This window comes from Apodemus sylvaticus, chromosome 2 (assembly GCF_947179515.1).
Source record: "Apodemus sylvaticus chromosome 2, mApoSyl1.1, whole genome shotgun sequence".
Classification (NCBI taxonomy): domain Eukaryota; kingdom Metazoa; phylum Chordata; class Mammalia; order Rodentia; family Muridae; genus Apodemus; species Apodemus sylvaticus.
Genome location: NC_067473.1, coordinates 67994398 through 68018944, shown reverse-complemented (window position 1 = coordinate 68018944; position 24547 = coordinate 67994398). Strand labels below are relative to the sequence as shown.

Sequence of the window (24547 nt, the reverse complement as noted above, 5' to 3'; positions counted from 1 at the left end):
CTTTCAAAGAAGAGAAAAAAACTACCAGACATGGAATCAACCAGCTATGATTAACCATGATCCATCTAATGCCTTATAAGAGATATTTACAACCATGTCATTATTTTTTAACATGTTCCCCATTGAAATAGCTTGAAGATGGAAAGATTATTTTTAAGACTTTTCTGTGACTCAGTGCTGAAACAATTAGGAAAACTAGAGCTCCTTTGAAACACATCTTGAGACCTGTCAGCTTGAAAGGAGAAAGCAGGTCTCCTCCCTTCAAGTGGCTTTGAAGCTGCTCAGCCGAAGCTGATAGGAGCTCCCATTAGAAGTGTTTTGAAAACATTATAACCTAAATCAACTGTTTTAGTTCCCACATTTCCCATTACTTATAAGGATCCAAGGTTGACAGCAGTAAGCTCCTTCCTAGATCTAGGGATGGCCACATTTCTCAGTACTGGTGCAGGAAGGATGAAACACCAAGCGAAAGACAGATGGAGGAGAGGGGCTGTAGCCCAGCATCCTAGTCCACATGGTAATGGGCGTCAAGTCCAAGTGTACTTGCCTGAGCTCATCAGATTACCCTTCATCCTCCAGTTGCCACAGCAATATGCACATCCTGATTTTGAAGAATAGTGCTCTCCTGGAAGGATATAATGTTTGAGCTTGCCTAAATACAATATGTCATTATTCATTTGTGTGGTTACAGGTTGCTTCAAGATTTTCAAGATTTAAATTAATTGTTTTTCTCTACATATTTATGCTAATAAATGAAAAATGCATGATGGGGCACATCTGTAATTCAGAGAAATGCAAATCAAAAACCACCTTGAGATTTCATATTACACCTATCAGACTGCCCAAAACTAATAAAACAAATGAGAGCTCATGCTGGCAAGGATATAGTAAAGGAAAACTCATTCTTTGCTGGTGGGACTGCAGAGTTGTACAGACCCCACAGAAATCAGTATGGCTATTCTTCAGGATGCTAAGAATTGATCCACCTCAAGGTCTGCCTATATTATTCTTGGGCATATATCTAAAGGATTCTTAATCCTACCACAGAAACACGTGTTCAACCATGTTCCTTGCTGCTGTCTTCATAACATCCAGACACTGGAAACAGCATAGATTTCTGTCAGTAGATGAATGGATAAAGAAAATGTGGCACATTTACACAATGCAGTTTTATGCAGCTATTAAACAAACAAAAAAAAATCATGAAAATTGTAGGTACAAGTATTGACCTAGGAAAAAAATCATTTTGACTAAGCTAACCCAAACCCAGAGTGACAAACTCAGTTTTATTCCCTTATATGTAGATATTAGCTGTTAAGTCAGTGATAACCATACTGCAGTCTGTAGACCTATAAATGTTATGTATGGAGTAAGGGGCTGGGAGGTGATAGACATCTTCTTAGGAAAGGGAAAAGATAGTTATGGATGGATCAGGTGGGGACAGGAACAGGAGGATCAAAGGTTATGGTTAAGGTTACAGGGGGAGGGTTAGGGTTAAGGATAGGGAAGACGGGGAGAAGGAAGAAGTATAGGGAGAAATAGCTAGTGTTAAAGGCCATTTGAAGGGCTGTATGGGAAATGAATACAAGCTTCCTAAAGTCTATTAGTATATGAAAGAGATTTAAATAAAGTTGCGAAGTGACAGAGAGATGAAGCCTCAACGGAATATCTCTCATCACCAAATGAAGCTTCCAGTGTCAGGAATGGTTATGTCTAATCAAGTTGTTGTCCAAAGGGGCCCCATGGGAACCCCAAACAACCCAGGCTACTGCCAAGGCTATTCAGCTAAGGAAACAAGGTCCTGTAAACACGGCAGGACTGACACAGATATAAACTTACATAGAGTGTGACAGCATGCAGAGAGCCTGCAGGGATCTGACCCAGATGTGTCCCAGTGCTGAAAGGACCACAGCCCCTCGCCATCCCAACCTAGGAGATATTTCCAACTAATAACCACCCACAGAGGAAAAGTCAATCCCCTCAAGGGAGTCTCACTGGGAAAACAAACTACTTGTAAGGCCAGTCCTCATGCTCAGAAGTAGATGAATAATACAAAACAAACTCAGTGGCAGTTCTTATAGGGCATTTTTAAATCATATAGGTTTTTTACATTTGTTATGACTTCAGTTTTGTTTAGTAATTCCTCTATGTATGGAACATGTATATTGCTGCTACTCTAGTTGGTGATGTGATCCTGGGAGAAGGGACCTAAAAGTGAGTCAGACTAAGTTTTCATGTAGTAGCAAGTTTATTGAGAGCATCAAACACTATATAGTCTGCAGGTAAGAAGAGTCAATTGAGTAAAGTATTCAATCGCAAGGACAAGCCCCACTGGGCTTTTCCATAGAGGCATGAGCACAAAAGCACATTCCAAAAATGATTCTATATTTTGAGGAAACCGAGGTCACAAGAATCTTGTCGTGTTTTCTTGGAGTTCTCTCACAAGCACTCAGAATTCTCACACAACACCATAACTGGACTGTATTCTAACTGTATTCTATCCATCTGCATGTGCATCTCATGCTTTTGCTTTAGTGCTTTTTCTTCTGCTTGTTTGTTTGTTTTATCATATTATATTTTATTATTATTCCTTAGACACCAGTGTATTTTCTGAGGAGAGACAGAAAGGATGTGGACTCTGAGAGGAGGAGAGTTGGCAAGCAACTCAGAGGAGTTGGAGGAAGGGAACAATAATCAGAATATATTGTGTGAAGAAAATATATTTTTAATAAAAGAAAGAAAAGTAAAAACAAATTTAAATAAAAAATAAATATAATGAAATTCTACATGTTAAATTGAGTCAAAGTTAATAAACCAAATAACAAAAATTTTCACCTCTCAAACCACTCATTGCCATGAAAACTTTCAGAAGCCGTTGAAGTAGACAGAAGCCTCCCTGGTTATCCTTCAGTGGATGGGGATTCCAAGTCTGGACAACCTGATTCTATAGTACATTGAGCCTGTTCTTGACTGTGGTTATTTTGTAGCTCTGAGTACTTTGTGTTTTAACTGCTGACTATGGTTCCTATTGAAATAAGTCATACATCTTCTCATTCTGTTCAAAGAAAATAAGTTATTATTGTATGTAACTAGACAGTTTTCTGTTAGCAGATTTATACAGCAGCTCTGACCATTGATATGTCTATTGTTTAACTCTCCTTTGAACTAATGGTTTTCATTACTAGTTTGGTGATTAATAATAGAAATAAAATACTTTATGTGTTTATTCTAATCCCCACCTCACCCTTAACACCTACTTGAACTTCAGAGGCTCTCTGAGGGAGGATGGGGGTAGGGATTGACCACGGGACAGATATTTGGTTTAATTAAGCGAAATTCTTCACAGGTCTTCCCAGCCATTTTGGAGTTTAAGTTAATTCCATATTTATTCAATTTGACAACCAAAATACTCATCCCAATAGTTTTTGTGGGTTTCTTAGGGGATTCATTGCCTTGGCCCCAGTCTTTGAAGAAAAGTATCCAGTCTCACAGTATTGTGTGTTTATTCACATTGATAGGGCACTTACAGCAGACTAAAGAAACAGTTCTCCCTAATTCTATGATGACAAGCCAGTGAGATTACTATGGTTACTTATAGGAATCTGAGTAAGAGGTTATGTACAGGAGCACAGGCAACTCAAGGACAGCTGCCTCACAACAAAAGCCAGCCCCACTGTGGGTGGGGTATCACCACAAAAGCTGTATCACCTGAGTTTCCTTGGCTTCAGGCAGCTTCAGTAAGGAAGCTCCTGTCCATTGGTTGTGCAGAGAGAGCCTCGTAAGCCTTCATTTGTGTGTTTCCTAATCCTCTTGTGTGCTGGGCTTCTTGGATCTTTGGCACTTTCCAACTCACTTCAGGAGAGAACATTTCATTTTGAAAGAAATATCTACACTATATGCCATCCCTTGATTCAGACCTTTGTGGTGAGTCTGTGTCTCCTGCAGATGTTCCCTGACCCTTAGAGAAAGTGGTATGAGTGTCTGATTATTATCTTGTATTTGGGGCTGAGCACTGCGGTGAATCTCTGCAGTGACCACTGTCCACTGGAAAGAAGTTTCCCTCCAGTCCTCACACAGAACGGAGTGATAGTCTAAAGGGGTAAACATGGTGGTCAGGTCACCTTTTCTCTGATATTAACTCTTCAGGCTCCCTCTTTTAAGGGATCTTTGATGATTGGAGAATTACCTAGATATCCCAGGTTAATATCGCCTCAAGGTATTTAACTTAATTGCACCTGTGGTGATCCTCATTATATAAGTACCATAGGCTGAGGGTCCAGAGATAGTAATTAAATGTTGAGTATGGGCTGTCAGTTCAACCTGCAATATTAGATTCCTAATCAGTGGACTTCATAATGTTCTAAAATAACATCATTAATTCAGTATACATTAGGAATCCCAAAGAAGTTTGCCACTACCTTTTCACTATTACTCTGAAGATAGGCATTAAGGATTATTCATATTCTTTGGAAAATCTATCTCAATGTTGTTATTCAACATGACTTTTAGGCACTAGTGCCAAAGACTAAGGATTAAAAAAAAAATTGATCTCGTGGCCATGGTTCACTCGATGAGAGTCCCAACTCCCATTCAGTCTGATTTCTTTTACTGGAAGCTCATATTTAGGTTTAGCTGAATGTATAATCTAATTCTTGGGATGCATAAAGAATCCCTTAGACCAAAGCTATAGCTCCACCCACTCGTGGATTTAACCATTTTCTTAGTACAGTGTCACTTGTCCTTGATCTTGATTAGCCTTGGAGGCTGTTTTTATGGCAGAGACTGGTGCTTTCTACTCAAGATAGGCAGCAGTCTGGTGGGTGATGTAAAGAAGCAGGAGGCAGAAGGCTTGGCTTTCTCTTGTTAACCTCATATGCATGTATCATTAGAATCTCAGGAAATGGAAGTTGCTTAAATACCACTCTACTGACAATCATTTGATTCATGTATCCCATGCACACCATGTAGCAGCAATCTGGGAGCTGCTTAGACAAATGTCACTTTACTCCACATGTGCATGATTGTACTAAGATACAAGCTTGGATTTTCATATTAAGTACACAGATTTTTGTCTGTGAGGGACTGTTGATAATCAAATTTCCACTTTGAATGAGTTCTGAAATTGGCATTTTAGAAGGATTTTACTCCTGGAAACCAATATTTTTTTAGATATTTTGTATACTGTTGTCAAAAATAAAAGAACATAATTTATTTTTACAAATTTTCTTGGTTTTTCAACTCTTAAGTAGTCTAAAAGGTTTTTAAATACTGTGGTTATAAGAAAATTACCTTTTCAAGCATATAAAACTAAACAGAACTAAGTGTACACACACGCACGTGTGCATGTGAACACACACACTAACTTCTCTTGGTTGCAGTACTATTTTCTGTGTTTTAGAACTTGAACCAGACTTGAATGGTTTTTCTTTTTTAAGACCTTACCCTTTTGTGATTCTGCTGAGAGCACAAAGAACCAACAATAATTTACTATATGCCATAGCATCCTGTGTTATTCTTAGAAAATGTCCAACAGTCTGACAACATACATTTTTGTGCTTGATTCTTGCCATTAAAATATGAAAACAATTAGTGGGCATTTGCAGAGAATATGATAAATGGGAGTTTGTGTGTATGCCAGGTTTTCATTGACCTGCATTCAGGAACACTATTATAACTCAAGCTCGCCTCCCAACCTGTTTAACGGAGTTGATTTCGCAGTATTTATGTGGGCAGGTTGACGGATGAGTATGACTCCAGTGGAAGCTCAAGAGTCCCTTTCTATTTTCCCTCCTCCACGTTTCATTTTTGCACTGATTCAGATGTGGGCCTTGTGCACTCAGCCATCCAGTTAATATATCCAGACAACAAAGCAATAACTTTCATGATTATGTGAATTGTAGAGAAAGAATCAAGAAGTGCTGTGAATAAACTTTGCTGTGGGAACAGCACAGTGGGTATAATTTTCTTCTAGTCCCAAATAATAAGCCCTGTATTCTGAATAGCTCTGTCACATATCCTGGCCCATCCTTTTTCTAAACTCAGTCATTAAGTCAAGCTTGATATTTATATGGAGGGAATATCATTATCCACATTTTATAGATGAAAATTTAAAGCAAAATATTGGATGGACTGTTCAAGTCTGTATAACTTAGTCCTCTGTGTACATATGATCAATAATCACTATTCATTATCTTGTCTATTTCCTTAAGCTTTGAATAGTATGAAAGAGCCTATCTCAAAGTCCTTTTCAAAGAGGAATTTTCCCCCAAATTGGGCAGGCTCAAAACAAATAAGATAGAGAAGAAATACTTCAGCCATTAAAATCATGTAGGCATTGGCTAGGATAGTCTTTCCACTGGTTGATCTTCTAGCGTATAGACCAGCAGTCTGAGGATTGTACACTAACTTACACAGAACTTAAACTCACTGTGACAGCTTGTTTCTGGAATGGTTATAAAGCAAATGTTGTCATTCATCGTGCTTCTCAAGGAAATTGTACTAAGAATTCAAGGGGAAAAGATACATCCTGCATTCATGAAGAAAACTAACCTGTTCAAAGAGGGTTTTGTAGCTAGGATAGTTTGGCTGCATTGTCTTCTACAGGTGACTTTCTCAGCAGGGAGCTGCTACTATAATCTCTAGGTTGTTTGAGATGAAATAGTTAATAAAGGAAATCTGAAAATATTTGGAGAACACTGGGTTTAAATAAAAGATAAGCAGGTGGATTGCCAGCCCTGCAAACCCAAGCAGAGGTTCCTTTACCTAAGAAAATGTGTTTGCACAAGTTTGAGTGGGCCTATGCATGCATACAACCAAAGTTTTTGTAAAGAAAATTTTTTATAATCATAAAATGTATTTTTCTATATTCCAAAGAGTAATCACAGTAAAGATTACATATAGAACAGATAAATTCTTAAGCTAATGGAAAACAGCAAAGAATTGCAAAGAACTTTCTTCCCTCTCGAGACAAGTGTCTAATTAAACCAACTAAAGAACACAACAATCTCTGACTTCAAGATTATAAGGCAGCAAAATGACATATTTTCAGCACTTTAGACCTACTGACAAAAATTCATGTCTAGAGATCAGTTTAGAAGAACTTGCCATCTCTGTTATTCCTACCTTGAGATTTCCTTGAAATGTAACAGAAAAAAAAAAAAAGGAAGCATATAGTTGTTTACTTCAGTTACTGATATGAAAGAAAGATGGCAACAGGGCTCCAGTTCTGACACCAGCAGCAGTGACTTCGACAGTACTATGAAGGCACGTCAATTCTTGTCACACCAAGAACTAGTGGGTGACTACTAAGGCTTTCTTTATTTTGAGAACTGGTGAACCCACAGAGAAGGAATGCACCCAGATAATAAAAGCCAGGCGCTTGCTTTCTTCCCTAGTGTCTTTTGTGGTAGCATTCCAAACTTAGAGAAGCTGAGACAAGATGAGAGTTGGGGACCTCTCTGGGAGCTGTTGGGGATTCACGCTGCCATGTATGTTTCTTTTCTGTGTAAGTTATTTGTGACTTAGTTCACTGTTTAATGATGGCTTTGAGCACTGAAAACCAGGATGTGCTAATTATCTTTACATCTAACAGTCCATCTTGAAATAACAACTTATCTCTTTCATCCCTCAATAATGTTTGGGTTTCCTATACATATGTGTCTTGAGGGATTACTTATTTAAATTATCAAATAGACAAGCATTCTGATTTATTTATTTAGTGTGGTGTGGTGTGTGTGTGTGTGTGTGTCTGTGTGTGTGTGTGTGTATGTGTGTGTGTGTGTGTGTGTGTGTGTGTGAGAGAGAGAGAGAGAGAGAGAGAGAGAGAGAGAGAGAGAGAGAAATGTAAAGGTCCAAGGACAAGCTTGTGGAGTCATTGTTGCCCTCCACTTGTGAATTTGGAGGATGCTACTCAGACCCAACAGGTACCTTTATCTCCTAAGCCATCTAATTTACTTTCTGGGTTGTGTTGTGTTGTTCTGTTCTCTTTTGTTCTGTTCTGTTTTGGTTTGATTTGGTTTGTTTTTAACCAGATAAAATTGTTAAGCAATTTTATTTACCTATTTAGAAAATTACTAACTTGCAGAGTATAAGTGACATGTCATCCCAGATAGAAAATACGAGTTGTGGGCAAGTTAAATTTGGCAAACAGTTAAGAAATGTGAAAAATGAGACCTAGTTCCACCAACTTGTGTCCTACCAAAGGCAGTTTCTCTATAAGGACAAAGGTGTCTTAGTTTCCCACTGCATTGATGACAGTAGGAACTAAATACATGGGGTTCATCTGTATGGGCATACCCATTACAAAAGTTACATGGTGGGAAGTCTGACTTTTTGATTATAGGACTAAGAGAATAAAGACTGGGGTGGCCCTGGCAGCCTTCTCATCATATTTGATTTTCCTGTAATTCTAATATGAATATAAACCACCACCATCACTTTCCCCACCATCCACTACTGTCTGAAAAGAGGAAATGGATTAAGTCATTTCGAAATCTTTTCCATCTCTTGCATTATTCTGTGTATTTTATCCTAATGGAATAACTGAACTGCTTTGTTTTCCTAGGAGCCTCTTAAACCATTTGACATTCAGCATTATGTCTCCATCACTCTCCCCTCATATCACATGACGTTATCCCTGGTCTTGCTAGAATATGTTTTGCCAATTTAAATCACACTGTACACAAACCACACTGTTCCTTATCAAGTGAAGCATTCTTTTTTATTTTGGATTCTTAATCATGCCAACCTTTCAGGATCTATTGCAGGTATTATCATCCTCCATGCGTGCTTCCTATTCCTTTACTAACAGTGCATTGTCCTTGGATCAGATGCCCATACGGGTCTACTCCTAGTTATCTACACTAATGCCATGTGTAACTTAGTAATTAACAACCTTTTAAATGAGCAAGTGCATTTTACCTACATGAATTCCGTAATGAGACAAAGTCAATGGCACTATGACAAAAGGTAATGAAGCAGAAGTTCATTACCCAAAAACCACAAAAGCAATTAGGATAATAAGGGATAGGTTGAATTCTAAGGATGTAAATTCTAAATTATACTGCCAGGAATTGATACACTTTAAAGTGATGTATACACATACATGTATGTATGTGTGTATGTGTGTTTGCTTTACTAGTCTAAGCATGAGTCAAGGTGTAACACATTCCTTAACTTCAGACACACACACACACACACACACACACACTCACACTTGAGGGCAAGTATCACAATCATCCAAATAAATAAATAAATAATGAAAACAATTTTCTCATTTTTTTTATTCCTGAAACATGTAATATTTTCCTAGTAAAAACATAGAAACAAAATCCCTCAATCTACTTTGCTATTTCCTGTGGGGCATTAATTATGTGAAGATACTGGGTTATGTGGCCTGGCTGGTTTTGTGTGTCAACTTGACACAGGCTGGAGTTATCACAGAGAAAGGAGATTCAGTTGGGGAAGTGTCTCCATGAGACCCAGCTGTGGGGCATTTTCTCAATTAGTGCTCAAGGGGGTGGGGGTGGGGACCCTGTGGGTGGTCCCATCTCTGGGGTGGTATTATGGGCTTCAATAAGAGAGCAGGCTGAGCAAGCCAGGGGAAGCAAGCCAGGAAGAAACATCCCTCCATGGCCTCTGCATCAGCTCCTGCATCTTGACCTGCTTGAGTTCCAGTCCTGACTTTCTTTGGTGATGAACAGCAATGTGGAAGTATAAGCAGAATAAACCCTTTCCTTCCCAACTTGCTTCTTGGTCATGATGTTTGTGCAGGAATAGAAACCCTGACTAAGACAGTATGTTTGAGAGTAAGGAAGCCTCTCTCAGCTCTTGGTGATCTTGGCTCACAGGGCTATGGTACTAGAAAACTCACCCACTCAAACTACCCTGAGCCAGTGGCCTTCAGATCTTTTTCTCTTGAGTTTGCAAAATGAAATTCATGGAACAGAACGGGTGAGTTTTAGAGAGACATTTTCTGTAGATCCACAGATAGAAGACTACAAAGGAAAGAAGCAGGAAGAGATAGATCAATTGGAGCTTCTATACTGATGGTTGTGGCCTGTCCTAAGGAAATAAAGAACCATTAGAACTGCTAGATAAGGGGATTTTGACAGCTTTTAGTTGGAAACTGGGTGAGGCACAGGGAAGGATGGGCTGGACAGCCCACTTGTACACAGCCAAGAGGTGTCCACCTTCCTAATCTCAGTTCCAGCTAGGTTCTCACATACAGCCTCTAGGCAGAGGTGCTTATTGGGGTAACAGATAAGAAGGGAGCAGGAGCCAGCGCTCAGAACTGCTGGTTAGGGTCGCTGCCCTTACTATCCTGTTTTTATCCTCTCTTCTCATTAGCTACATTGTATCAGTATAAACATTGTCTTGATGTTCACATTGTGTTGTTTACTTTGCTCACCAGACACAGCTGTTTTACATTGTTTACAGATTCTTAGATTATACTCCCAGTCCTACTTAATAAAATCTTTATAATACTGATCCCTAACTGACATTGATTGACAATGGAGCTGCTTATCAAAGCAGCCCTTGCTATTTATATTTAGTCCTTACTCATTTCCTTAGCACAGTCAACTGGAAGGACTAACTTCTCAAGTGGTAATTATCCTTGGGAAACTGCTAGATTTCCAGGTGAACAAGAGAATAGATCATGTGTTGAAGGACAGACAGACATGAAACTGCACAGTAAGAGGGAAAATCATACAGGCTTCTAGGAGGAAGCCATCACTGGAAAGGGGGACTAACAATTTGAATGAGATGCAAAGAGATTAGAGTTGGTAGGTTTCCCTTAATAGATATTTTAAGCACTCTTTGTAAACCCAGAAAAAGCAGCAGCATTTTAAATACACACATAAAATGAAGCCAGTCAGAGTCCCAGTAGTGATGGCTGAGGAGGAGATATTGGCAGTTAATAATGGCTAGGAAGAGAGAATCTTTTTTTTTTTTCTTTAGAGATACAGCCACAAGTGAGTTGCATGTTCCAATGGACCGCACTGCAACCATGTGCACAGGGGCATCAATAATTGGATTCTGGGGCTGGAGAGATGGCTCATCGGTTTAAAGCACTGTCTGCTCTTCCAGATGTCCTGAGTTCAATTCCTAGCAACCACATGGTGGCTCACAACCATCCGTAATGCGATGTGATGTCCTCTTCTCATGTGTGTCTGAAGACAGCTACAGTGTACTCATATGAATAAAAATAAATCAATAATATAATATATTTTTTTAAAAAAACTGGATTCTGTGAATGTTCTCTTTTTAATTTAGGCATTTACTTTACATCTCAATCATAGATTCCCTTTCCTCCTCTCCTCCCAACCCCTACCTCTCACCTCATGTCCCTCCATGCCCCTCCCTTTTTCCTCATAGAAGGTGAAGCCTCCTATGGATTTCAACTCACCTTGGCATATCAAGTTACAGGTAGGTCTAGCCTTATATTCTTCCCCTGTGACTAGGCAAGGCAGCCCAGTTAGAGGAAAGGGATCCAAAGGCAGGTAAGAGTCAGAGACAGGTCCTGCTCCTGCTGTTAGGAGTCCCAAATGAAGACCAAGCTGCACAACTGTTACATGTATCCAGAGGGCCTGGGTCCATCCATTCACGCTCTCTGGTGGTTCAGGCTCTGTAGGCCCCTATGGGCCCAGATTAGTTGGTTTTGTATGTTTTCTTGTGGTATCCTTAACTTCTCTGGCTCCTTCAATCCTTTGTCTTCCTCTTCCATAGAATTCCCCAGGCTCCACCCAACATTTGGCCGTGGGTCTCTGCAACTGTTGCTAGTTAAAGCCTCTTGCATGAGTTATGCTAAGTACCTTTCTGGAAGTATAGCAGAATATCATTGTATCAGGGGTGGGCTCCCTCTCATTGCATGGGTATCAAGCTGGACCAGTCACTAGTTGGCCATTCCTGCAATTTTTTATCCATCTTTATGCCTGCACATCTTGTAGGCAGGACAAATTGTGGGTCTAAGGTTTTGTGGCTAGGTTGGTATCCCAGTTCTCTATTGGAAGTGTTTTCTGGTTACAAGAGATTTCAGGCTCTATATACCCCATTGCTAGGAGTCTTAGCTAGAGTCACCCTTATAGAGTCCTAGAAGTTTCTACTGTTGTAGGTTTCTAGTTCATTTCAGAGATTCCTTCCCCTCCTCTACAGTTTCCAGTTCTCTTTCCCAGTTCTCTGGCCCTCTGTCCTCCCCCAACTTGATTCCTCCTGCTCCCCTTACAAACCTCTCCATCACCCAGTTTCCTCCCTCCATCCACCCCAATGTCTATTTTATTTCCCTTTCAAGATTCAAGTGTCCTCCCTTGTGCCCTCCTTTGTAGTTTCTTTGGGTCTGTGAATTGTAACATGGTTATTCTGTATTTTATGGCCTATATCCACTTATGAATGAGTGCATACTAAGTATGTATTGCTGGGTCTGGATTACCTCATTAAGGATGATCTTTTCTAGTTACATCCATTTGCCTGAAAATTTCCTGATGCCATTGTTTTTAGTAGCTGAGTAATATTCCATTGTGTAATTGTACAGCATTATCTTTATCCATTCTTCAGTTGAGGGACATCTAGAGTGTTTCCACTTTCTGGCTATTATGAATAAATAATATCTTTTATTTATTACAAATATATACAAACCATCTGCTGGACTGGTGAGATGGCTTAGCAGTTAAGGACACTGCTTGCTCTTCCAGAGGTCCTGATATCAATTCCAAGCACCTATATGATGATGGCTCATGACCATCTATAAAGGGATGTGATCCCATCTTATGACATGCAGGTGCATATGAAGACAGAACATGTATATTAAACAATATTATATAAATAGTATATTATAGTTTTTAAACATAAAAATATCATGAATAAAGTTTCTGTGAACACAGTTGAGCAAGTGTCATTGAGGTACGGTGGAGCATCTTTCGGGTCTACAATCGGGAGTGAGTGGTATAGCTGGGGATTGAGGTAGAACTCTTTCCCATTTTGTGAGGATCCACCAAATTGATTTCCTGTGTGATTATACAAGTTTGCATTCCTACCAGCAATGGAGAAGTGTACTCCTTGCTCTACATCCTCACCAGCATGTGCAGTCAATTGAGTCATCTTAGCCCTTCTAATGAGTGTAACATGGTCATTTTGATAAGCCTTTCTCTGATGACTAAGGATGTTGAACATTTCTTTAATTGTTTCTCAGCCATTAGACATTCCTCTGTTGATACGTCTCTGTTTAGATATAGCCCATTTTAAAAATGGGTTATTTAGTTTCTTGAGTTCTTTGTAGATGTTGTATATCAGGTCTCTATTTTCTGTATATAACCTTTATTGAGTTTAGATGTGCACCCTGTATCTCTCCAAGACTTTTATCATAAAGTGGTATTGGATTTTGTCAGAGGCTTTTTATAGCATCTAATGGGATGATCTTCTGGTTTTTTTTTTATTTTGTTTATATGGTTGATTACATGGATGGATTTTTATATGTTGAACTATGAAACTACTTGTTCATGGTGGATATTTTTATCTGTTCTGTTTTTAAATTCAATTTTATTAAATATTTTTGCATCAATGTTCATAAGGGAGATTGGTTTGAAATTCTCTTAGGTGGTTGAAAATTGTGTGGTTTAGGTATCAGGGTAACTTTTGCCTCATAAAATGAATTTGGCAGTGTTCCTTTTGTTTCTATTTTGCAGAATAATTTGAAAGGTATTGGTATTAGCTCTTCCTTGAAATTCTGGTAGAATTCTGAACTAAAACCATCTAGTTGTGGGCTTCTTTGGTTAGGAGATTTTTTTAAATGACTGCTTCTATTTCCTTAGGAGTCATAGAACTATTTAAATTGCTTACCTAATCTTGATTTAACATTGGTAAATGGTATCTATCAAGAAAATTGTCCATTTCACTTAGATTTTCCAATTTTGTGAAATACAGGTTTTTTGATATAAGACCTAATGATTCTCTGGATTTCTTTGGTGTCTGTTGTTCTGTCCCCCCTTTCATATCTAACTTTGTTTATTTGGTACTTTCTCTGCCTTTTAGTTACTTTAGCTAAGAGTATGTCTGTCTCTCTCTTTTTTTTTTTTTCCTTTTTTTTTTCTATTTTCAATTAAGCAATTCTTGGTTTTGTTGATTCTTTATATTACTTTGTTCGTTATATTGCTTTATATTCTTTGATTCTAATTTATTGATTTCAACACTGGCTTTGATTACTTTATGCCATCTGATCCTCTTGGGTGTGTTTGCTTTTCGTTCTAGAGTGTTTTGGTTGTTTTTTGTTGGTGGTGATGATGGTCTTTTGTTCTGTATTGTTTGTTTAAAAAAAACAGGATAAGAAGTTGGGAAGGAAATTTTTGGTCAGAATTGGGAAATGAAGTTGTGAGGTAATTATGATCAAAATATATTGCATGCAAGCATGCTATCTCAATGAAGAAATGGAAATATTATTTTGTAAAAAGAACAGATCCTGTTTTTATCTGTTAGAGTATTTTTAGAGTATTTGAGAGATGTTTTATATAGGCTTGGAACACACAGAAAGTATACTATTAGACCTTTTTATAGAACCATATTGGTTATAAGATATATGCACATGGAGAAGTCTATTGATGTCTATGTCTGTGATTAAATCACTTATTGCACAAGCATGGACATGTGAATTTGGATCCTAGGACCCACATAAGGCTGGTAATAGCCCATGTCTATAACCCAGCATTTCTATAACAAAATGGGAGGTAGATATAGGGTAGTGCCACAAAGCTCATAGGCAAAAATACCTGACATGCACAAGTGGAAGATGAGGTCCAGTCTCTGAAGATGGTCTCTGTCATGCACATGTGTGCCATGGCACTTTTGTGCCTTTACACACACACACACACACACACACTTAGGCATATATACATAATTTAATTTCTAAAGGCAGAACAATAGCATGACAAATGACATGCATATTTATCAATAAGTGAGGTGGGGTAACTTTGTTATGCCAGTCAGTGTTCTTTAGCAAACTGCAAACCAATTTGTTACCCAGAAGTCAATAACTATATTTTTCCCACACTCTTGTGAACAACAAAATATCCATCTTCATTTGGCCTGGTCTGAGCCTTTTTTGTTTGTTTGTGTTCTTGAGACTCATTACACTTTTAAGAACATGTGAATGTCACTGATTGTCACATGTATCTTCCTATCTTTGCCCTCTTAACTGCTCCTGTGAGCACAGAGATTTGTGGGATATAATCTTCCATCTGCTTTGTATATAAATTATCCCTTTGGCTAGAGTACCTGACTTAGAAATGTTGCTGAGTAAAATTTTTATCAAATGAACTGTCTACAAAAACATGTCTAATGTAACATGACCATCAAACAATCACAGCTGGCTCTTTGTGCCATCTGGTTTACTCCCTTTCTCCTCTACTAACAAGGATGATGTGGTCCTCAACCTTCTTAACGCTACAAACCTTTTATTCAGTTCCTCATATTGTGGTGACCCCTGTCCTTAAAATTATTTTGTTGCTACTTCGTAATGTCAATTTTGCTACTGTTAGGGATTATAATATAAATATGTGATATGTGTCCTTCCATAGGGGGTCACAAACCACAAGGCGTCATTAGGAGACGTAGACCAAACCCAGAGAGGCTACATCAGGGAGCTCCTGGGATAGAATCTGACAGTATCTGAAGTAAATCTGAAATTATATCCATTTTCTGGAATAATGTGACCAGCTATTATGTTCTTCAGAGAGCCAACACATCTAATATCTTCAAAGGAACCCTGTTCATCATGGTATATTCTATATATCTAAAAATCTTTTCCATTAAATGCAAGACTTTCACATATCTAGAAAGTCTATCATCAGGAAGTACGGTCAACACCTCAATCCAATAAAATCATATGATTCATGTTCTTAGACCCATTGTCTTACAGGTTATTCATAGTTTATGGCCAGTGCCATAGAATGGACAATCTATATTATTTTCTAATGTGTACAAACTAAGCTTTCTCAATCCCACCTCATCTATCTGTCTGTCTGTCTACCTGTCTGTCTGTCTGTCTGTTAATTGATTTATTGATTTATTTTGGCTTTTCAGGTCTTAAGGTTTTCCCTTGTTCCTCTAAAAAGATATAAATTTTCATTTCCATGAATTTTCAAGAATATATTAAGTCTCTCTAAGGGTCATGTATCTTTAAATTGTACTATTCTGTCTAGATCCCTTAAGCCCCTTTCTCTGACTGTGTGCCCAGTTTGAAGGAAGAAGTGGGTGAAATACATGTTTTATTAATTGGTAAGCATTGATTCCCTTCCCTTTGCTAAAATTCTCACATCTCTGGAGTTAAAATGAAAGGGAAGTGAGCAGCACAGGACTTTCTGGTGGGTTCAGTGGGACTGGGTCTCTAGTGTGCCTGGTACAGAGTGAGAAGTACATATTGTTATGGTGATGAGTGCTATGGGTGTCACTCTGCACCTGATCTGAGAGTGCTCTCCTCTAAAGGACTATCTAATATTCTGATGTGGGTGACATTCTTAAATGTTGACTGTCAGGAGCCAGTGAATAAATGCAGTACCAAGAATTCTGCAGTGAATTCAGGCCTATATCCTTAATTAAGAGAAGTTAACAGTGGAAAATCACTTCTGCATCTTATACATAGGAAATTGGATTTCCTGATGGGTAATTTAAAATACTTTGGGAGCATAAATACACCTGGAGCACTTGAGCTGTAAGTCGGTGACTCAGAGAACAAGGGCATACAATCCTGAAATAAGCAACAGCAAATGGCCACTTAAGCTCTTAAAAGCAAATTGCAGAAAATAAATTAATTCTCTTAAATATGCATGAAGCTTCTGAGCGGGGAAGGTACCGAAATGGGGCTGAGTGGTTTCCTTTGTTATGTGTGTTCAGAAGTATTAATAATACCCCCATTTGTGCCATATACCTTTGAGTACAACAAGTCCCAGAATCTTTTGGTTTTTTAAATTGTTTCTCAAGTAATTCACATTATAACTGGAAATTCTGCTGAAAGAACACATTGGACTCATTGATTTGGAAATGTAGAGAGTGAGTTTATCATAGTTAGGATCCCGGGGGGGAGTTGAAGGTGGCTCTGATTACATTGTTAGAAAAGAGCTTTACAAAGACTGACATAACTTTGCAGAAACTTCTTACAAGTTAGAAACTTACCAATAATTTTCCATAAAATATGATTTAACCAACTTCTACACACTGTGGAAAACAGTTTATGGTCTAAGATTCCTTGTGCTCAGTGTAGACTACAGGGTGCGTTTAGAATGTTTATCAGAATTATTACTCAATTATTTCTAGCCCTCGTCAGATCTTTTCATTTTCGCTATGGGAGCCACAGACACTAAAATCCTGGTATTTTATGCCCTTGCATACTTAAAAACAAAGTTTATGGCTATATAATTGAATAAATAAAGGGAAAGGGGCCAAAGGGAGGAGGCAGAGATGCCAGAAACAGAAGCGGGAGCAGATTATCAACAAAGGATGCTATGTCCAAGCTGTGTTCTATGTGTGTGCTTGGAGGAGAACAATTCAAGGAAATGACTTCTGTGCAGCACATACTGGTTGTTGGGGTCACTTTCCTTGATGGCCACATGTCATTTTGATGCCAAGTCAGTGAAGAGGAGCTTGGCAGCAGAGCAAGGATTGGAACCAAGGAGACATTCACTGTGGGCAGATACGGCTTAGGAAAGGAATTGGCAAGCCTGCTTGAGGACAAAAATAGCCAAAACAGATGCCAAAAGCCATCACAGGAGGAGAGCAGGAATGTAAACTTGATTTTTTTAAAAAATGTGGAAAAATATTAAATCTGTTGTGATGTTCTTGGTTTCTATCAGGTTCTTTTACTGAATAATTTCTATTTTGCCTTGGTTCTGTGAAGAGGATCAAGTTGGGCATTTTTTTCTGTTGTGTTTTAAAGCAGAGCTACTCACATGAATATTCACATGCAGTCTGCAAAACGTTTAACCTGTGTGTGTGTGTGTGTGTGTGTGTGTGTGTGTGTGTGTGTGTGTGTAGGTATGTTTAAGTGTATGTCTATACTTTATTATTCCCGTTGTTGCAAAAGGTTCATGTGTAAGCTTTATGGGGGTTTTGGGGTTTTTTGGTTTTTGGTTTTTGGTTTTTTGGTTTTTTGGTTTTTGTGAGGAAGATGGCTTGTCCGGGACACAAACAGCCTACACAGATGACCCACTTTGAACAGCTATGAAGAGAAAAACAGAAGCCCATTTCCAGAGCCAAGGGCACCCTGTAAAATGCTCTTAAGTGTCTGTGTGGCTGACTCGTGCAGTAGATGATCTGGTAAAGGAGCGTACAGATGAAAGGGTAGGTGGGTCCACTCCTAGAGGGTGTTGTTGCTGCAGTTTGTTTTCGTCAACAGAAGTCATCAGGATTGGCTCTACAGGCAAGGAACAGAAGTTTTTAAGCCGAAGCGAGAGAGGATTACCTTTGTACTTTAACAGATGTCACTCTGAAATGATTGTGCGTGCTAGTTTACAGAAAAGGTAGAGTCCATATTATTTGGTTGGGCTATCTCAGTTCTGTGTTTATGTTAGTAAATACTACTTTTCAATGCTGCCCATTATCTGAATAAAGTCTCAGAGGAAGCAATTATCTAAAAGCAATGATATAGTTGAAACATTTTGTAAAAGATTATCTCTCAATCACTCTTCTACAAATCATCCTTTTTATTGTATACTTGCCTTCAACACCTACCTTCATTCTCAGTGTCAATGTAAAGGATATTTTCTTCTTTAGTTATTATTTATGATATCATTTGATCCAACCATCCACCACTAACACAACATTAGAAGTGTCTCTATACTGAGGTCCTTTCAGCTCAGCCTTTAGAAAGCCATGTTTATAGGCCTAAGCTGTACATAGCTTCAAACATTCATTTCATTTCTGTAATCTAGTTTATCCGCTTGTTATGTCCGAACCTGATGACACTGTTTAATGCCAAACACTTTGTTAAGAAGTAATATGATTTAAAATGCTGATGTAGTTCTTCAGTCACTGACGCATCATCCTGGTGCACCCCCACCCCTTTCTTTACATCTGTGTATGTTACAGTACTTAGTGCTATTGATAGAAAAATCACAAATACAAATCAAATGTAACCTCAAAAATGAATAGGTTACTATTTACTTATAGGGTCCCTACATAAAGCTGCTTCCTTAAAGACATATATCATAAATTGAAAATCAATCATAAATAGAAAATCTGGATCTTCAAGAACTTCAGTGATGAAATGTCACAGCCATTGCTACATTTCTTGTTACTAATTTGCTTTCTTAATAACTCCCTGGAATGATTCTCTAATCAATACACATGATCTGTCATCAAAAGTAGAATTCCTAATTCTGAGCCCAAACAGTTGGAGGCCAACCAAATCAGGACCTTTAATAAGGTTTTTATAAGGAAAAACTATCAATCATTCATCTCACTCTCTAGTTCTGCATATATTGAAATTTTTGATCAAAGTTTTTGTACCAAAAATTACCCTTTTAAGAAATTTGAATAGTATACATATTTGAATAGTACACAGTATTATCTAATCAAAATTTGATTTGTAACAGTGAATCAGCTAATAAATTCATACTTTTAATCCTGCTAACAACTTCAAAATTGGCTGATAATTACTATAGAATTAGAGGCTCTAATTTGTACATTGATGATGTGTTTCCAATCACCAGCCAATGTAACAAAAATAATAAATTACTCTCCTGTCTTTGCCGGAATTGTGAAAGACATCTGAGGAATAGAATATCAAACTTTCCTGAGTATTAGAATCACATGCAGGTTCTCAAGATTCATTGCCAGGTTTAGCACTGCTAGTCAAGGCCTAGTCATGACTGTCAGTGTCTTTACTCAAATTTTCTCTGTGTCTAAGAGAGATTCATCACCACTGGCAGCAAAGGTTCTTGAGAATCAAACAAATATGAAAGCCACACAGTTGACCAGGTAGATTTCCCCACATTTACAATATGCATCAACTGTGTACGTGGTCAAACAAGCCTCTAATAAAAGATTCTAGTGTCCTAATATATCTCTCTGGTGTGTTTTAAATCTGTGTGGTAGGAGTAAATAGCTTAGCAAAAGAGTTTTTTATTTAATATTTCCTTAGGTTGTAAAGTACTTTGCTCAACAAATGTTCTTAGATCCTTACAACTTAAAAATTACTAAGTGGTATTTATAGTAAGCACAACACAAATGCTGTTATACTGACATCAGTTACCACGCTGAGTTCCTGACACAATCCGCACATTTCTAACTGTATGGCCCCTATTTTCTTTTCCTGCAAGAAATAATGGCTAGTAAGGATTACAAGACTATGAGCAAAAAAGTACAGTCAGGTCAGATACTCCTTGTGCATTGTTTCATGCAATCCACAGTGTCAAGTCCTATTTTGCATGTGTGGAGATGAGGTGTTAAGGTTACCTGATGTTATGGTTCAGATATGAAATGGCACCAAAAAGCTCATGTTGAAGGTCTAATCCCCAGTTGATGAGACAGAAAAGAGGATCACAATAGCACTAAGAATGTCATCCACAAATTTCCTTCACTTCACCTCTCTCTCTCACTCTCCTTCCTTCTTTATTGCCATACTTTATCAAACTTTGCATTCTGAAATTCTGCCTCATCTCAAACTCAATGCCATGAGCCACCTGACATGGACTAAGATCTTTGAACTCAGGAGCCAACAATCGGCTTCTACTCATCATGGTTTTTTCCTTGAACAATTTGACATAGTAACAGAAATTTAATTAATATATAGCCATGGTCACAAAGACATTAAATGATCAAGAAAGCTGGGTTTTTTATTCTGCCCATTTACTCCAGATCCCATGCACTTCCTATTTGTACCCTCTCCTGTCTACAGTGAACAAAAGCCCTCACCAGGATTTTCCTTTTTTAATGTACATAAAGAGAATTTGGCAAAGTATAGTCTATGACTTTATAACAAATTAGTACACGGGTAAGAGGTTTTGTCTTACCTTTTTACCCCTACTCCTGTTTTTCTTTTTTTAATTGGATATTTTCTTTATTTACATTTCAAGTGTTTTCCCCATTCCAAGTCTCCCATTCAGAAACCCCCTATACCATCTCCCCTCCCTTTGCCCTCTATGAGGGTGCTCCCTCACCCACCTCCCCACTGTCATCTCACTGTCATGGCATTCTCCCACACTGGGGCATCAAACACCCTGAGGCCCAAGGGCCTCTCCTACCCTGATATCCAACAAAGCCATCCTCTGCCACATATGAGGCCACAGTCATGGGTCCCTCCATGTGTACTCTTTGGTTGGTGGTCCAGTCCCCAGCTGCTACAGGGACTCTGGCTGGTTTACACTGTTGCTCCCCCCATGGGGCTGCAAATGCCCTCAGCTCCTTCAGTCCCTTCTCCAACTCCCTGATCAGGGACCACTCGCTCAGTACAATGGTTGGCTTCCAGCATCTGCCTCTGTATTTGTAGGCTCTGGCAGAGCCTCTCAGGTGACAGCCATATCAGGCTCCCAATAGCAAGCATTTCCCAGCACCTATAATAGATTCTGGGTTTGGTGGCTGTATATGGGCTGGATCCCCAGGTGGGACCATCTCTGGTAGCCTTTCCTTCAATCTCCACTCCATACTTTGTCTCCATAGTTCCTCCAGTGAGTATTTTGTTCCCCCTTCTAAGAAGCAATGAAGCATCCACACTTTGGTCTTCATTCTTCTTATGCTTCATATGGTCTGTGAATTGAATCTTGGGTATTCCAAACTTTTGGGCTAAGACCCACTTATCAGTGAGTACAAACCATGTGTATTCTTTTGTAACTGAGTTACCTCGTTCAGGATGGTATTTTCAGGTTCCATCCATTTGCCTGGGAATTTCATGAAGTTGTTTTTAATAGCTGAGTAGTACTCCATTATATAAATGTACCACATTTTCTGTATCCATTCCTCTGTTGAGGGACATCTGGGTTGTTTCCAGCTTCTGGCTATTATAAATATGGGTATGAACATAGTGGAGCATGTGTCTTTATTACATGTTGGAGCATCTTCTGGGTATATGCCCAGGAGTGGTATAGATGGATCCTCAGGTAGTACTATGTCCAATTTTCTGAGGAACTGCCTAACTGTTTTCCAAAGTGGTTGTACCAACTTGCAATCCCACAAACAATGGAGAAGTGTTCCTCGTTCTCCACATCCTCTCCACTATCTGCTGTCACCTGTGTTTTTGATCTTAGCCATCCTGATTGGTGTAAAGTGGAATCTCAGGGTTGTTTTGATTTGCATTTCCCTGATAACTAAGGATGTTGAACATTTCTTTAGGTGCTTCTCACCATTTGATATTCCTTAGTTGAGAATTCTGTTTAGCTCTATTCCCCATATTTTAATAGGGTTATTTAGTTCTCTGGCGTTTAGTTTCTTAAGTTCTTTGTATATATTAGATATTAGACCTCAATTGGATGCACAATTGGTAAAGATCTTTTCCCAATCTTACGGTTGCTGTTTTGTCCTGTTGACTATGTCCTTTGCCTTACAGAATCTTTGCAATTTTATGAGGTCCCATTTGTCAATTCTTGATCTTAGAGCATAAGCCATTGGTGTTCTGTTCAGGAACTGTGTCCCCCTGTGTCCATGAGTTCCAGGTTTTTCCCCACTTTCTCTTCTATTAGATTCAGTGTATCTGGTTTTATGTGCAGGTCTTTGGTCCACTTGGACTTGAGCTTTTTACATTTTACCTACTTCTTGAGGAAGTATTTTTTATTGGATTTTATCTATTTGCATTTCAAATGTTATCTCCTTTCCCAGTTTTCATTCCTCAAACCTCCTATCCTTTCCCCCTACCCCTGCTTCTATGAGGGTGCTCTCCCACACACCCAGCCATTCCCACCTCACCGCCCTGGCATTACCCTAGACTGGGGCATCTAGCCTTCACATGACCAAGGGCCTCTCCTCCCACTGATGCCAGATAAGGGCATCTTGAGGCAATAATTTAAAGTAAATTCATCTACAATAGCAGGGTTCTCAACCCTAGGTGTAGTCACCTGGAATCTGTAACACATTCTGCTGTCACATGGAGTGGTCTCAGTGCTGCTTGGGAACTTGCCTCCCACCTCAGCAAAAGGCAAATTGTTCTGTGTCTACTTGTATATTCATACAGGGAAACGGGAACACTGGACACATGGGATAGGCTGCCAAGATAAAATCACCCTAAGCCTTCCAGTAATGGGATCACTGAGGAGTCCTGAGCCTTTAATTTCTTCATCACATATAATTTCCAGAATCAAATGATGCACCAAACATTTTCAAATGGATCTTTGGAAAACAGCCTAGGGCTCTAATGCATCAGACCCTAGCTTCATGCCTTACTTATTATGTGAAAAGGGAGAAGAGCTGTGTGCCTGGGAAATTACTGCTCAGATGCAGGTCTAGAAGTGAATGTCTCCAATAGAGAGTGAACTTCTGCTTATGGTTATGAGCCAGAGATGTGAAGGAAACTGGCCCTCACATCTTCTATAGCAGCCTAGTTCTCAGCTACTGTGTATGCCACATGCAACCCCTCTGTAGACTTTGACAGCTAAATGATGAGTGTCCAGGGAGGAACTCAGCCCTGGCAAGTATAAACAAGTAAATACAATGATTTTGATGCCCATCACTGAATTATTACTTGCCAAGGAGTGGGCAAGTTGATTAGTTATTTTCTGTGATTACATGCAGATGCAATTATGTTTCCATCTACAATAATTAAATGCATTCACTTGTTTTCTAGAAAACAAAACAGACTATATCACCAAATGATTTTTCATTTTAGAAAACAAGTGATCGTGTAGGACATAAATCTAGCCCCACCACCGAAAACATACACTGCTCACAAAAAAAAAAGAACCTTAAATTCTTCCTCCCCAAATTTTGATGTCTTGTGTTGCTCTAAGAATCATAATTGTTTTGTTCTGATAAATTCATTGCTATGTTGAGTGATCTTTTTTAAGTTGCAAATTAAAAATTATATGGTTGCTAACTCCATTTGCTTTCTCCTTTCTACATCCAGAATACAATTATGATTATTTTTTACGTAAGTATACATAGATGCATTTTCTACCCCCACCATTTAGAATTGTGTTACAGCATGGATAACAGAATCTTTGAGGTCAAAAGAATAAATATTGCCTACAGGGTCACAAATTGGGGAATATCACAGTTGTTTGCTTCCATGGATAGTCTACAGTGAACCTCTTTAGCTGGGGGGGCAGAAGATGGAATTGTTTCTTGGTCAGAAGTTGCATACCTCTCTTAGGGTTTCATTGCTGTGAAGAGACACCATGGCCATGAAAACTTTCATAAAGGTAATTATTTAATTGGGGTTGGCTTACTGTTGAGACAGGCTAGGCTGACTCCATAGCAAACTTCAAATTGGCAGTCCAGAAGACTAGGCCTTAATCTTTGTTTCCAAGAATTGGGCAAGTCCAGGCAAATCCAGGCCTCAGAAGTTGGCCTGAGGAAAGGACAGTGAGTTAGCAGCAGCTTCCAAACTTCCTTAGTAACAGTTTCCAGACTTCCCCAGCAA

At 38.8% G+C, this 24547-nt stretch overlaps 1 protein-coding gene across 3 annotated transcripts in view; it reads left to right on the top strand.

The window, feature by feature from the left end:
- Tpk1 (thiamin pyrophosphokinase 1) overlaps nt 1–24547 on the top strand; it is a 370262-nt gene that overhangs the window by 290959 nt on the left and 54756 nt on the right. The window contains exon 9 of one of the 3 annotated variants that reach the window (XM_052173582.1): nt 2596–2719. The exons of the other annotated variants lie outside the window; for them this stretch is intronic. Coding sequence (XP_052029542.1) covers nt 2596–2642 — 47 coding nt within the window. The 3' untranslated portion in view covers nt 2643–2719. Of the gene's footprint in view, nt 1–2595; nt 2720–24547 lie in introns of those variants that run through there. 3 annotated transcript variants of the gene reach the window in all.